The following is an 11,915-nucleotide window of genomic DNA, read 5'->3' as shown; positions in this document are numbered from 1 at the left end:
CAAACATCTTGAATACCAAGAAGGAATTCAAGAATTTTCTATTTCTTTCCGTAGATAATACAATAGCATTTATCACCCACCGTATCGTCTGTCAATAATAAGATTAAGACTGTTGCGTTGTGTACAGTGACGACAAAAGACGTCTAAGAAATTTAGCAAAAAATATTAGCAGATACGCTGCGATTGTAGAGAAAAGTAAAACTCCGACTTAGCAAATACCAGTAGGCGTAAAATTTTACTTAAGATGGAAATTCACGGTGAAATAATTTGTTACGCCACACGGTCGTTTTCTTATGCGCGAGTTCGACTAATCTTAGCAATGAGTACAATGAATATAGTAATAAAAGTAAATAGTTTTTTTTGTTATTGTAACATTGTTTGCTATCGCAAAATCTCATTTGTATCATCGATTGTTCCATCGAGTAGGACGAATTGATAATCGGACAAATAACAACTCATCCGTAAAAGTTCACGTTCTTCAGGTAGCATATTGATTTTATATAGAGCTTAATTTTTGCTTATCTGCACATTAATCAGTTATTTGTAAGGTGTACGAAGGTTTATTGCGAACTTGTACTAAATGTAAATGATAACACATAAACCGTTGTACTTATCTGCGAGTATATTATATTTCGTAGTGATTATTGAATGGAGTTACGAATAGACTATTATTTATATCGCGAACAATATAACAATATGAATGTGAGGATATTCAATAAGTTAATTACTACCATAATATACAGGATTATATAATGCTCAATATATTACTATATTTAAGAGAGATGATGTTGTTATAGAAAAGAATGCGGGAAAAAGAAAAACAAAAAATATGTTAAGAAAATAATGGAACATATGCTCAAAATAATAAGTAATAAGTAGCTTTGCCAAAGTAAAGTGTTGACAAATAAAATGTACTATACAAACGGAAAGAAACGAGAAAAACAAAAGCAAAAGAAAAAAACTCAGGTTGTTTCTGAAATTCTTTGAACCCCATATCTGTAATCTTCGCGTCTTCTTCGTGCTACACTCGAGTTACGTTCCAGTGAAAGACGAAAGAAGCAACTATAAAGCGGTAATAAAATTTCAATACAATTCTCACTATTTTTCCAGTGCGCAGATTATTTATTTCTTTATTTACATATTTGGAAGATTATATCAGTTTATCTGGGTAAAAAATATAGTTAATCATCGAGCCTCGGCTTATGAACAGAACAAAATGCTAAATGCCATGAAGAGGCAGCTGAATGCCACATATGGACTTTTCCGTTCGCCAATTCTCGCACATTTCCAAAAAGTTCCCAGAAATCTAGTAACAAGTACGGAGATTAATATTTTGCATGCTTATTCAGAGAATGTAAAAAAAATAAAAGAGAATAAAAAATTCAAACAGGGAATTGAAAGGAATAGTCTCGATTCAGACAAACTATACGTACCCCGATTTATTCCTGTCCAATATACTTGGAACAATAGATCTAATGTAAGCGCATGTACAGATCAGGAGTAGAACGACGGTCAGTAGACTCTGAAAATTGAATAGGGCCGACTACCCGGAAAACATAAATTAATAAGATAACACCAAGTGATTCATTTAACAAGAATTCACACCTGTCAGATCTGCACAACAAATTCAACGCATATTCACCGACGCGACGTGACAATTGAGGTTAACTTAGGTTATGTTCAGAGTTTCCAATGATACTCACTCAATACTTGGGGAATTTCAGTTCTGAATTAAGCTTTCGTAACTATCAACTTACCATTGCACTCGACTGCGATTCACTTCAATTACTTATGCTGTGCCTCAGTTATTTTTATAACGATCGCATCAAAATTCAACTTCGCAACTGACAGCAGATACACACAATGGTTCAAGTTTCGATCTTTGACGTTCACCGTATTTGACTGCAGCCGAATAACACTCGTGCGTATCGGGTGGCCGAACGCAAGGCGCCCGTTATCGCGCTAATATTTTTAAACCGACCTTAGCCATGAGAAAGTCTTTTCTCAATCCATTTTGGGAAAAATTTGTCGAGTGTTTGTTTGATTCTTTCCACAATCCAGGGATTAGAAATCTTGTTGATACGATATCTGACGCGTGATATCAAAATCCTGGAGAAATGATGAGTGGTATGATAATTTGAGAACATATGCTCGGATGACAAAATATTGGTTGGGCGAATAACATCCTGTGATATGGGTATGCACAGGTGTGTCCAGATTCCCGAAATTGCACTTTTTAGGGACAAAAATTTATTCGAAAGGGAAAAAAAACGTTATATTATAGTACTGATCACTACAATTGTAGGTATGATCGTTTACGTATACAATTACGTGTAATGCATGTAGCGATGTATTCTTGTTACTGAATGTTGGCGCTGAATAAAATTTATAGAAGGTATATACTTGAATCATACGAACATTTCATCATTCCTAGTACGGACAATAACGATGACAAAATAATGATGATGATGATAATAATAATAATGTTAATAATAGTAATTATAGCAATATAATAATTCAACAATATCATGAAAGATCCATGATTCTGGACACTATGAGTAATGAGCGTACAAGTTTACACCAGGAATTATAGTGTAGTACATCGTGGTACTGACACGTTTGACAGAGAGTAGATAATCGACCATTGAAATGACTGATTAAAAAATATTTGTATCTGAAAGTTCGTGTTATTTTTTTTTTTTGTCTCAAGGCACAAAGAATCTAGAGCATCGATTATTACTGTGTTTAACTAGTAAGGTATAATTGTAGTTGATGTAATATGTGGAGTATTGAATTTCACAAGTGAAATTAGTTCAAGGATGCGCCAAAAATGTTTCAGCCTAGAAGTATATCATTTCCAAATGCAAGGCCACAATTGAGTAAGGTGAAAAAATGAATAGTTAAATGATTGATACAGAATGCAATCCGTAGATATTTAAAATATAAATAAACAAAAATAGGACTCATCGAGATAGTGTAACAAAACTCGACTCCGGTTTCGATATAGATATAAGATTGCACATATTTTTTGATTAGTTTTATATGTATATGTATTATATATATATTATCAGCTAATCGATATAATTAATATATTTAAAAAAAAATAATTATATTACATCGACATTATACCTGTATAGGTATATGCCGACAAAATCACCGGCGAGAATGGGACATATTTAATTTAACTCCGTACTTCTTTATACGAATATTTTTTATAATTTACGTGGCTCCGTAAGTATATTATCAGAAACTTACACTGATAGTTTAGCTACCAATTTAATACTGAAATGCAGAGAAATAAAAAACTATTCTCACACAAAATTATGCATCGAATATACATGTGATATGATTAAATTCAGCTTCCTCACCTGCAGTATCTAATTATAACGCAACGCGTTTGTAGTCTGCAATTACATTAACCAGACATTTATCAAATTCCTTATCAACCCGTAATCTGGACCACAATAATTTATAAGAAGTTTTTGCAAGTAAAAATTCACAAACATGCGTAGAATACTTTTACACGAACGTACGGGTTACGATACTCATGCATCATAGAATATTACAATTACTGCTGCTTGCATTTCTGAAAGCTCTTTTCATTACTTACCATAATGACAAAGCGTCCTAAATAATGTACTAATCATTCCTGCGTCATTTTTGCGACCACACGTCTCAGTCACACAATAATTGCATGAAACGAAATTAGTCGAAGCTACATGGATTTTGAACAAACAAGTGCCACAGCACCAGTCTAGTGATATCATAATATGAATCATAATTGTTGGCACAACAAGTCAGCATACCAACTGAACTAACATAGACAGTCGTTGGATATTTGATGCAACTTTTCAAAGTTTGTAAAAAATAGTGATATAAATACACAGGAGCCAGCTCCTTACAAACTACCATCAATTTCACTTCCATTTTCACTTACTTCCTTCTTCGATGCTATGATATTTTCCCACTGCGCTATCAAAGCACTCCGTCGTCGAGGGTTGGCCTGAAAAATGCAACAAATTAATAATCAGCGATCATAAGACTATAGAAACAATAAAGTAAATAATTTATGTAAATGAGACTGGTATCTTCTTACTTTGTGCTTTCCCTTGAATTCTTTTTCTGGTTCATCTTCATTCAACGTATTAGAAGACGTTCCGCTCCGCAGCGAGCTGGTCCCATCGTAAATGTCTGAGTCACTGTCATTAATAATGTCAAGAAGGTTGGGTTGTGATTTTGCCAGCATTTGAGATCTCATTAATCTGCAACAATATAAATGTTTTTTATGAATAAAGCTACGCTTTCGTCAACAATCAAAACTCTTATCCTATTTTATTTAATATTACATCCAAGTACGATAATAGATTTTTCTAGTACCACAGTCTAAGGATATAAATATACGTGATAGCACAGAAGAAAAGTAAGTTTTAATGCTACATTTTTTGCTTTCAGCTACTGATTACTTATTGCGATGATAAGATATGGAAGCGAATTAATTGACTTTCACGATGGAGGCATTTGCTCTGGTGAAAATATTTTTTTAACAAAAATATGTAACCGAACCTCAGCTCATTTTCACGTTCTTTCATTTCGTTCAATTCTTTTTGAATTTTTTCCTCTACTGGAACGTAGCCTTTTCTGACAGGTGGTTTTTTTGGCTCATCGTCTGGCTCGATTTCAATGTCCAGGCCTACGTTGAATGGCTTGACACTTAATGGATTAGCATTAATGTTGTTAGGCGTAGTCTTCAATGTGGAAAAATCAGTGATCACAGGCTTTGGCTTGTAGATCTTTCCTCTGGTGGCCAAAAATCTTTGCATCAAACCTTTTTGTGTTTGACTAGTAGCAAAACGAACTGGAGTCGGTGTGGATCTTGCTGATATCACGCCGTTAGTCATTTTTGGAGATAAATTAGTCGCGTGAGATGATTGATTTACTGATTCTAAAATTTGCGGAGTGGACGTAGTTCTCTTCAATTTTCCGGAGGCCAGAGCCAGTGGCATTCGATGTACCTAATGAACCGAAAAATTCTCATACCATTAACCTTTCATGAGTTCACTGCTAATTTAAATCGACATCATTTTCATCAACACTATTTGACTGTGCGAATGAAAAAAGATTTTCATTCCTTGCAGACCGAGTATGTAACAAAATTCATGTACGTTTGCTACATACCTACAAATTACTTGGCTCAGAATCTGACGCATATAAAAAGATTTGAAAAAATGCAATATAATTAATAATAAGATAAGAAAAAACGAAATACTTTGATTATAGGGATCTTATCTTATCGATGGGTAACATAGGTGGTCTTTGCACATATTAAATACCTTAGCGTCTACAGTTTCAAGAGAAATTGTCTTTATGCTTCCCACGTTCCGTAACTCGTACTCTCTCTCTGTAACTTCTTCGATTTCTTTTTGAATTCTGTCTGTTGCTTTTTGAAGCTGTTCTACTTTCTGTTCACCCTGAAAATTTAAAGCACGATTAAATGCCGATGATCAATTTTTCTAAGCTATTTGATTTCACATTTTTTTATAAATATTAAAGCTGAATAAGTTGCTTATTGTTAGTGTAGAAGCTATCTCGTTTATTACGATGATCTGAAATTCCATAATGTTCACTTGCAACTCGTTGGAAAACGAAAGAGCAATTTTTTTTCCATTATACATTTCTTTATTGACTTCAAAATATTTGAAAAGAACAATATTTTATTCCGAACAATAAATATTGCCACTGTACGATATTTTCTGAGTGCTGCATATATATTCACTGCAAAGACATCACTGTCTCAAAGAAAACTCAAAATAAAAGTTGATACGTTGTCCATTATGTATGGTATTTTTACGATAGCGTACACTGTCGTTTAATGACGCACGAATGTACTAAACTTGTAGCCTTCGTCACATGCAGGTAAGGTGGTTAAAACTCATGTAAGATTTTAGTAGGGACAAACATTTTCGCAACAATTTTATGGCACGAGTGAAACACGTTGGATTTAGCGTTATAAAAGCAGAATGTAACGGGAAACTTGACCGTATGCGTGTAAATGAGAAAAAAAAAAAAATATTTACAAGACATCATCGCTGAACGCGGTCTCCGAAATGTAAATGCGAATGATCAGCGATTTAATTACTATAATTAAAAAGAAAAACGAATCAATTGTACTAAATCACGTTAAAACACACTGAATCGAAACATGAATCAGCAAATGAAAGGGCGGCGTGTTAAAAAAAATTTTAAACTGGTCGGATACACATGACATGTATAGTATATGATATACATGTAGTAATACTGCATTATTGCACCTTTGCTTGCACATTTGTGTGTATTGAGCATAAGTATGCAAGTTTTAAACGTGAAAAATGAAATCGATTATATAAAGTAACTTTGTAGTAAACTCTAAACTTAGACCGTGACTCGCGGTGCAGTCTTAAATAAAATAAAATCCAATATCTTACAGGATTATTGCTATGTAAAATTACTAGACGACGCGCACAGCTCGACGGTGGAATGCGACGAGATGCGGTTCTCAGCAGCAGATAACTGTAAGGCTACTTGTTTCCTTTCTAAAAAAATGGGGCATGGACCCTTCCTCGCTGGCAATACGAGACATCTGTCGTTCGAAGTCCAATTAAAATGCTTCCAAACCACTTTTGGGTGAAATGGTGAAAGTACAAACTCAAGGTGAGCGTTTACACGGAAGCGAGAAATTAAGTCGCGAGAGGAAGGAAGAGACAAAAGGAGAATAAAATCACTTACACATACCGAGCGGAGAAATCCGATATTTTCTCGCAATTAAAACGAGTGAATCAAATTTTTACTCCCAGATTTTGTCTATATCACCGTAAGTCGCAGCCCCCGTGCAACTCGCCGCGAAATAAATATCAATTTATATACCTTGCGACATACTGCACGCATACACGTTGTTCTACACGAATTTGAATAGCCGCTGGACCAGTTTTCAAACGCTCGTCCTCAGACGTTACACACATTCGCGTTACTGCCCATTCACACATGATTGCTGCCAGCTCTTCGCGTGTATCGCGGTCATTCTTGTCACACGGCAAAGCCGCGCGTCCATTTAATAGCCCCAGAATTTTGCGAAACTTTCAACTCACGCGTTGCACTTCATGCTACAATATATTGCATTATATTTTTAATACAGGTCATCTCACGGGTGAAATAAATCGGTGAAAACCTCGTTTCAAATATTTTTCGAGCGTAGACCCTTTTGTGCTTTTCACACGTGAGAGGATAAATTACGGACACGATTTTTCATCTTATTTTTATTTTCCGACCAATTTCAAATTCAACGTCCGTCCGCGTTCCGATCTCTGATGGACAATGTGTATGGGTACGTTACGGTTCGTGATAAAGTACAAATAATTAATGCCTCTTACACCATGTCGGCAAACGCGTAGCTGTAGAACAAATGACATGATATAATGATATACCGAACTATACGAGAGGGTATATTAACACGTGTGGGTGTAACGATGGCATGAGCGTGAGATGAAACAACGTTTAAACTGAAATTAAGTACGTGGGTACGTACGTTGTTCCTTCTCTCAAAATGTATTCTGGAACACGAGTCTTCCACCCACGATTCGGGCACACAATTAAAATTAGGATGTAGAAATTTTGCTTCTCAACAGTACGAGTTGAATCTTGTACAAACATGCTCGCACGTGTAAATTATCACAACGAACGAAGTTAGAAAGTATGTATGTAAGAACCTAACGTATGCGTGTAGAAGAGGAAGAAAAAAGTAATTTCAATTGGCGTTTTCGCGGCATCGCAATTAGGCACATATTTTAGATCCTGTAAGAACTAGTTTGAGCTCTGGTTCGAAAGTTGAAGTTTGAACCTCGGTTTAACCAGCAAAGCTATTATAATGTAAGCACGTATAGGTATGTCTGATATGATCCTCTTCAGCAGCTCAAACATGATTCGTACAGCGATCAAGTTTACTTCAAGTTTATCGTCAGCAAGATTCTCGCGACCTTTATACATAATTAATTAGTACAATGACAAACCGCGACGCGTATGCAATGAAACTTGAATTACTATTTCTTTTGCGTTCGAAATACAAATGCTACGCTAAAGAAGTAGGAAAACGGTTCACCCGTGATTTGCACAGACTTTACTGCAGACTATATTACAGGTATCGTTTCGTACAAATATTCGTAGAGAAAACCGCTTTGAACAGTCGCGGTTCAACGAACCATGCATATATGCCTTGGATCTATTATGGGTATCATTTCTAAGCCGTGTTGAATCGCTTAGCTGTATTGACGACATTTGCAAGATGGGGAGAGGAGGGAGGGGAGGGAGTAAACGGGATGAGAGATTATTCTACTTTGTATACAGAAGAGTTGCGGTATAAAGCCGTATATAAGCGTGTCTTGTATCCGAAATTCAAAGCGACGAAATGCCGTCAGATTTACATACCGCGAAAATGCTTTGAAATACATATTTAAAATAATTACAATGCCATACGGCGAGCGTACTGCATAAGTTTATGAATATGTAATGTATATAAAGTACGTGATAAAGTGTATAACGTCGCAGGTTAAAAAAAGCTATACGTTGTTTTGCACCACTTGTAAAAATAGAGAATTGAAACAAGCATAACAAAAAAGAAAAATACAACAACATGGAGGATTGATAGCGATTGAAATTAGGGCAATAGTTGCAGTCGATTTATAATTATGCTGAAGGGTATTCGAATTTCCAAGGTGTGCAACCACAGAGCATGCAATTGATCACATATAATATGCAGACGATAAATATATACTTATAATTGTTAATTATTTCTACTCACCGCCATGATAGTCGAATCACTCGGTATGCATGCAGCCAGCTCTTAAAATCGCTAAAGGCTAACTAAGCCCTTATCGCACTGTATTTTTCACACATAATTTATCGGAGATAACATATTTATTTCAACCGTACGCTTATCTGATCGCAAACACGTAGCTGTAACGTTCGCTTCGATAATCTCGTATGTATATAATAACGTTACATTTGTAGGTACAAGGTGTTTCATAAGGTGCGCGAACAAGTGCACTGACAACGAGATGATCGTGATAGATGAAATTTCGCAAAACTATAGTTACAGCACAACTGGCTCGTGTACTACTTACACGCGTTCCTATCCGCGAATTCTGCGATTCGGGCACATGCTATTCCTCCGGTCTACCCTAAGAGACGTGACAGTTGCGTCGAGCTTCGAAGAAGTGCCGAGAAACTTCCTGCATTGAAACATCCTGTATAACACCTGTTGACGTACCGTCATCCGCATGCCATGTATTCCACCTTCCGAGCACACGAGGAATTCGTCCAATTTAATTAATGCACATAATATGCACTACCATTGGCAAAAATATCAGCCTAGACGGTGTGCAGGTTACGCCTGAATCCGTATAATTTCAAGCAAGCTCGATCGAGGGAATCACGGTTGGTTTTTACAGACGTAACAATTAACCGCGATCAACGACGATGCACACCTGCCATTTTACCTTATACTCGCGGATCGGAACCAATTCGAGCCGTTGCTGTATAATTCGCTTTCCCGAATATATCGACGAGAAATGTATCTCCTCTATCAGACGATAATCGCGACAAATATCAATCTACAGATCCTCACAGGATTCAGTCTCAATTTTTATGAAAAATATTATTCGTCGGAGGATCGAGACTCTGAAGTTTAGCTTGCTAAAAGTATAAACATTGGGATATGATGTGTAGGATGTGTATCAACGCGCGCCAATTGAGGTTCGCCGGACCTGCGCAGCGGCCAATTAAAAGTAGAGCGGCAACGATGTGGAAATGAAAAATAAATGCAGAAAAACAAAAACGCAAAAACTAAAACGAAAATGGTCACTTTTGGTTGTATCTGGGAATTATTTGTCGAGCCTGATCGTACACAACGATAGATATTAAAATTAGTTTGGTAAATTCATCGTAGTCAGTAAGAGATCGGTAATTAGCAGACGATAAAAATCGAACCGACAAATACTTCGTCGCAATTTTTGTATTTGGTATCAGACATCAGTATCGTGTACATTACTTGATAAGGAAGCGTTCTGGAACATCGAAAAAAATTCTTTTTACTCATGTTTTTATTCTGCGCGTTTCCTGCAGGCCGTACGATGCGTAATTTCCGTATGTGAACTGAAATTGCAGTTTGCTGTGGCAATGTCAAGTGCATGCCTTTCGTGAGTTCCACACGTCAACGTCATTTTTAAAAACAAATATTTGCCGTATCAATGATTGATGTAATCTTATCCTCAGATCAGTTCGTCATCGCCGCGGTTATGATTCAATATTGACGAACGTTACTCAGTACCCGTCTACTGGCTTGTGAATTAACTAGACAATAGTCATTCAATGGCAATTCGATACGCGCGTAAATTTCAGGTTATGACAACGCCACACGTGCGTATCGTAAACAAAAACTTTTTACCAAAGCAATCATAATGCAAACGACTCCAAAAAAGAACAGCGACGCTGTGCCTGTTATACCAGAGCATTTTTCCCCACTCGTCAGTAAGGATTTGCACTACATTTATCGTTCCTACTTTCACCCACAATCTCGAGAATTAATTATTCCAATTTAATGAGCTAACCTAGCACTTATAAACGTTCCACTTTGTCAAGTTTTGAGGAAATATGGTGCCCTGAGAATAATTTCAATCTCTGCCTTATGAACTAAATAACTTTTAATTTCAAGTCTCAGAATCTCCTGTTGCCAAAACTCCACAACGAGGAAACCTGACCGGTGCCCCAAGAAGAGTACGTGACATTGCTGCAGACATTCATTCGAGTATTCAGCAATGGAACAGCGTACATCTGAATGCTGTACCAATTCTGAGGGATATATGCAGGTTAAAAGTGGATGAAAAATATCCGGATGGTCTCCAAGAGTTATGTGATACCTTGGAAGAAGGTTGTTATGCTTTGGTAATGGAGTTTATCAATGAATTCTTGTCAAGAAACAACCTGCAACTACTGTTATGCCATAAAATCTCCGGATAGGCATAAATTGATTACCATCATTTCAGGATGAGATTGTCGCTAGTCTGAAATTGTTGACTCACCAGATACAAGTTGCAGCTTCCCTACACAAAACTACTGAAATTATGTTCTCAACGTGGCCGATAGATAAATTTGGTAAATATGGTATCGTACTTGTTTAATCAAATAAAAGAGTACTCGTATGTAGATGTGAACTTTTTTTGAAAGATGGCTGTGGAAAAAATGACAATTTTCTCGTTGAACTATTTGATAAAAAGTGAGTATGTTTATATAGCATATTTACATATTTTTCAAGGTGATGTTGCAGAGATCATTTATGAGGCATACAGAGACGAAGCTGTAGTAAAGCGCAAAGTACTAGAAAATATAGCACACAATCACGAAGAGGCATGGAAAATTTTACACTTGGCCGCTTGGGTTCATCAACCAAATATAACTGAAAATGTGACAAGACTTTTGGAGTCGTTGTTAGTTGAAACGGGACATCGATGATAGGTATATTCAATATCGATCTTAATAAGATTAATTAAGCAAGATTTTTTAGTTTACATTACGTTGGGGAACATTTTAAATCAATCAGTTCTTACGTATCATAGATAAAAAAAACTAGCAGTTCAGTGCTTAGCTGATCATTTGCTACCAGATAAGGATAACAGTTGTAGCTTTGCAATACATGGTTCAACAATTATTTCTAATTTTCGCCATGTACAAAGTGAATCAAACTGTATTTTTACCAACTGATAAAAATGAATTGTACAGTTCATTTTGAAATGCAAAATCATAACAACATTATGTTATAAAAGTAATGTATTTACAATAAGAATTTCAATCAAAAGAAAACAAAAAAACAAACGATCATTAAGTTTTCCACA

At 36.0% G+C, this 11,915-nt stretch overlaps 3 protein-coding genes across 5 annotated transcripts; 1 reads left to right on the top strand and 2 right to left on the bottom strand.

Moving 5' to 3' along the window:
- Nucleotides 1-1,177: 1,177 nt before the first annotated feature.
- Nucleotides 1,178-1,906, bottom strand: LOC124413597 (protein kish-A). The gene is made up of 3 exons (XM_046894306.1): nt 1,758-1,906; nt 1,434-1,543; nt 1,178-1,306 (listed from the first exon to the last, which is right to left on the bottom strand). Exons 1-3 carry the CDS (start codon nt 1,758-1,760, stop codon nt 1,201-1,203), a joined length of 219 nt encoding a protein of 72 aa, XP_046750262.1. The 5' UTR covers nt 1,761-1,906; the 3' UTR covers nt 1,178-1,200.
- A 333-nt stretch (nt 1,907-2,239) lies between these two features.
- LOC124412891 lies at nt 2,240-9,102 on the bottom strand. Of its 3 annotated transcripts, none has more exons than XM_046893091.1 (5): nt 8,828-9,102; nt 5,331-5,468; nt 4,564-5,012; nt 4,097-4,262; nt 2,240-4,003 (listed from the first exon to the last, which is right to left on the bottom strand). In XM_046893091.1, the coding sequence occupies exons 1-5, from the start codon at nt 8,831-8,833 to the stop codon at nt 3,899-3,901; spliced, it is 864 nt and encodes a 287-aa protein (XP_046749047.1). In that variant the 5' UTR covers nt 8,834-9,102; the 3' UTR covers nt 2,240-3,898. The 3 variants fall into 3 exon arrangements, with proteins under 3 accessions (XP_046749047.1, XP_046749045.1, XP_046749046.1); XM_046893089.1 differs by lacking the exon at nt 8,828-9,102 and adding an exon at nt 6,924-7,034; XM_046893090.1 differs by lacking the exon at nt 8,828-9,102 and adding an exon at nt 5,598-5,687.
- A 1,017-nt stretch (nt 9,103-10,119) lies between these two features.
- On the top strand, nt 10,120-11,873 carry LOC124412892 (cyclin-dependent kinase 2-interacting protein). Its single transcript, XM_046893093.1, has 4 exons — nt 10,120-10,554; nt 10,739-10,968; nt 11,070-11,178; nt 11,339-11,873. Exons 1-4 carry the CDS (start codon nt 10,485-10,487, stop codon nt 11,533-11,535), a joined length of 606 nt encoding a protein of 201 aa, XP_046749049.1. The 5' UTR covers nt 10,120-10,484; the 3' UTR covers nt 11,536-11,873.
- Nucleotides 11,874-11,915: the final 42 nt, after the last annotated feature.

The sequence above is a fragment of the Diprion similis genome, chromosome 12 (genome assembly GCF_021155765.1).
Source record: "Diprion similis isolate iyDipSimi1 chromosome 12, iyDipSimi1.1, whole genome shotgun sequence".
NCBI classification, from domain to species: domain Eukaryota; kingdom Metazoa; phylum Arthropoda; class Insecta; order Hymenoptera; family Diprionidae; genus Diprion; species Diprion similis.
Note: the sequence above shows the minus strand (reverse complement) of the source record. Positions and strands in the feature narration are given on the sequence as shown.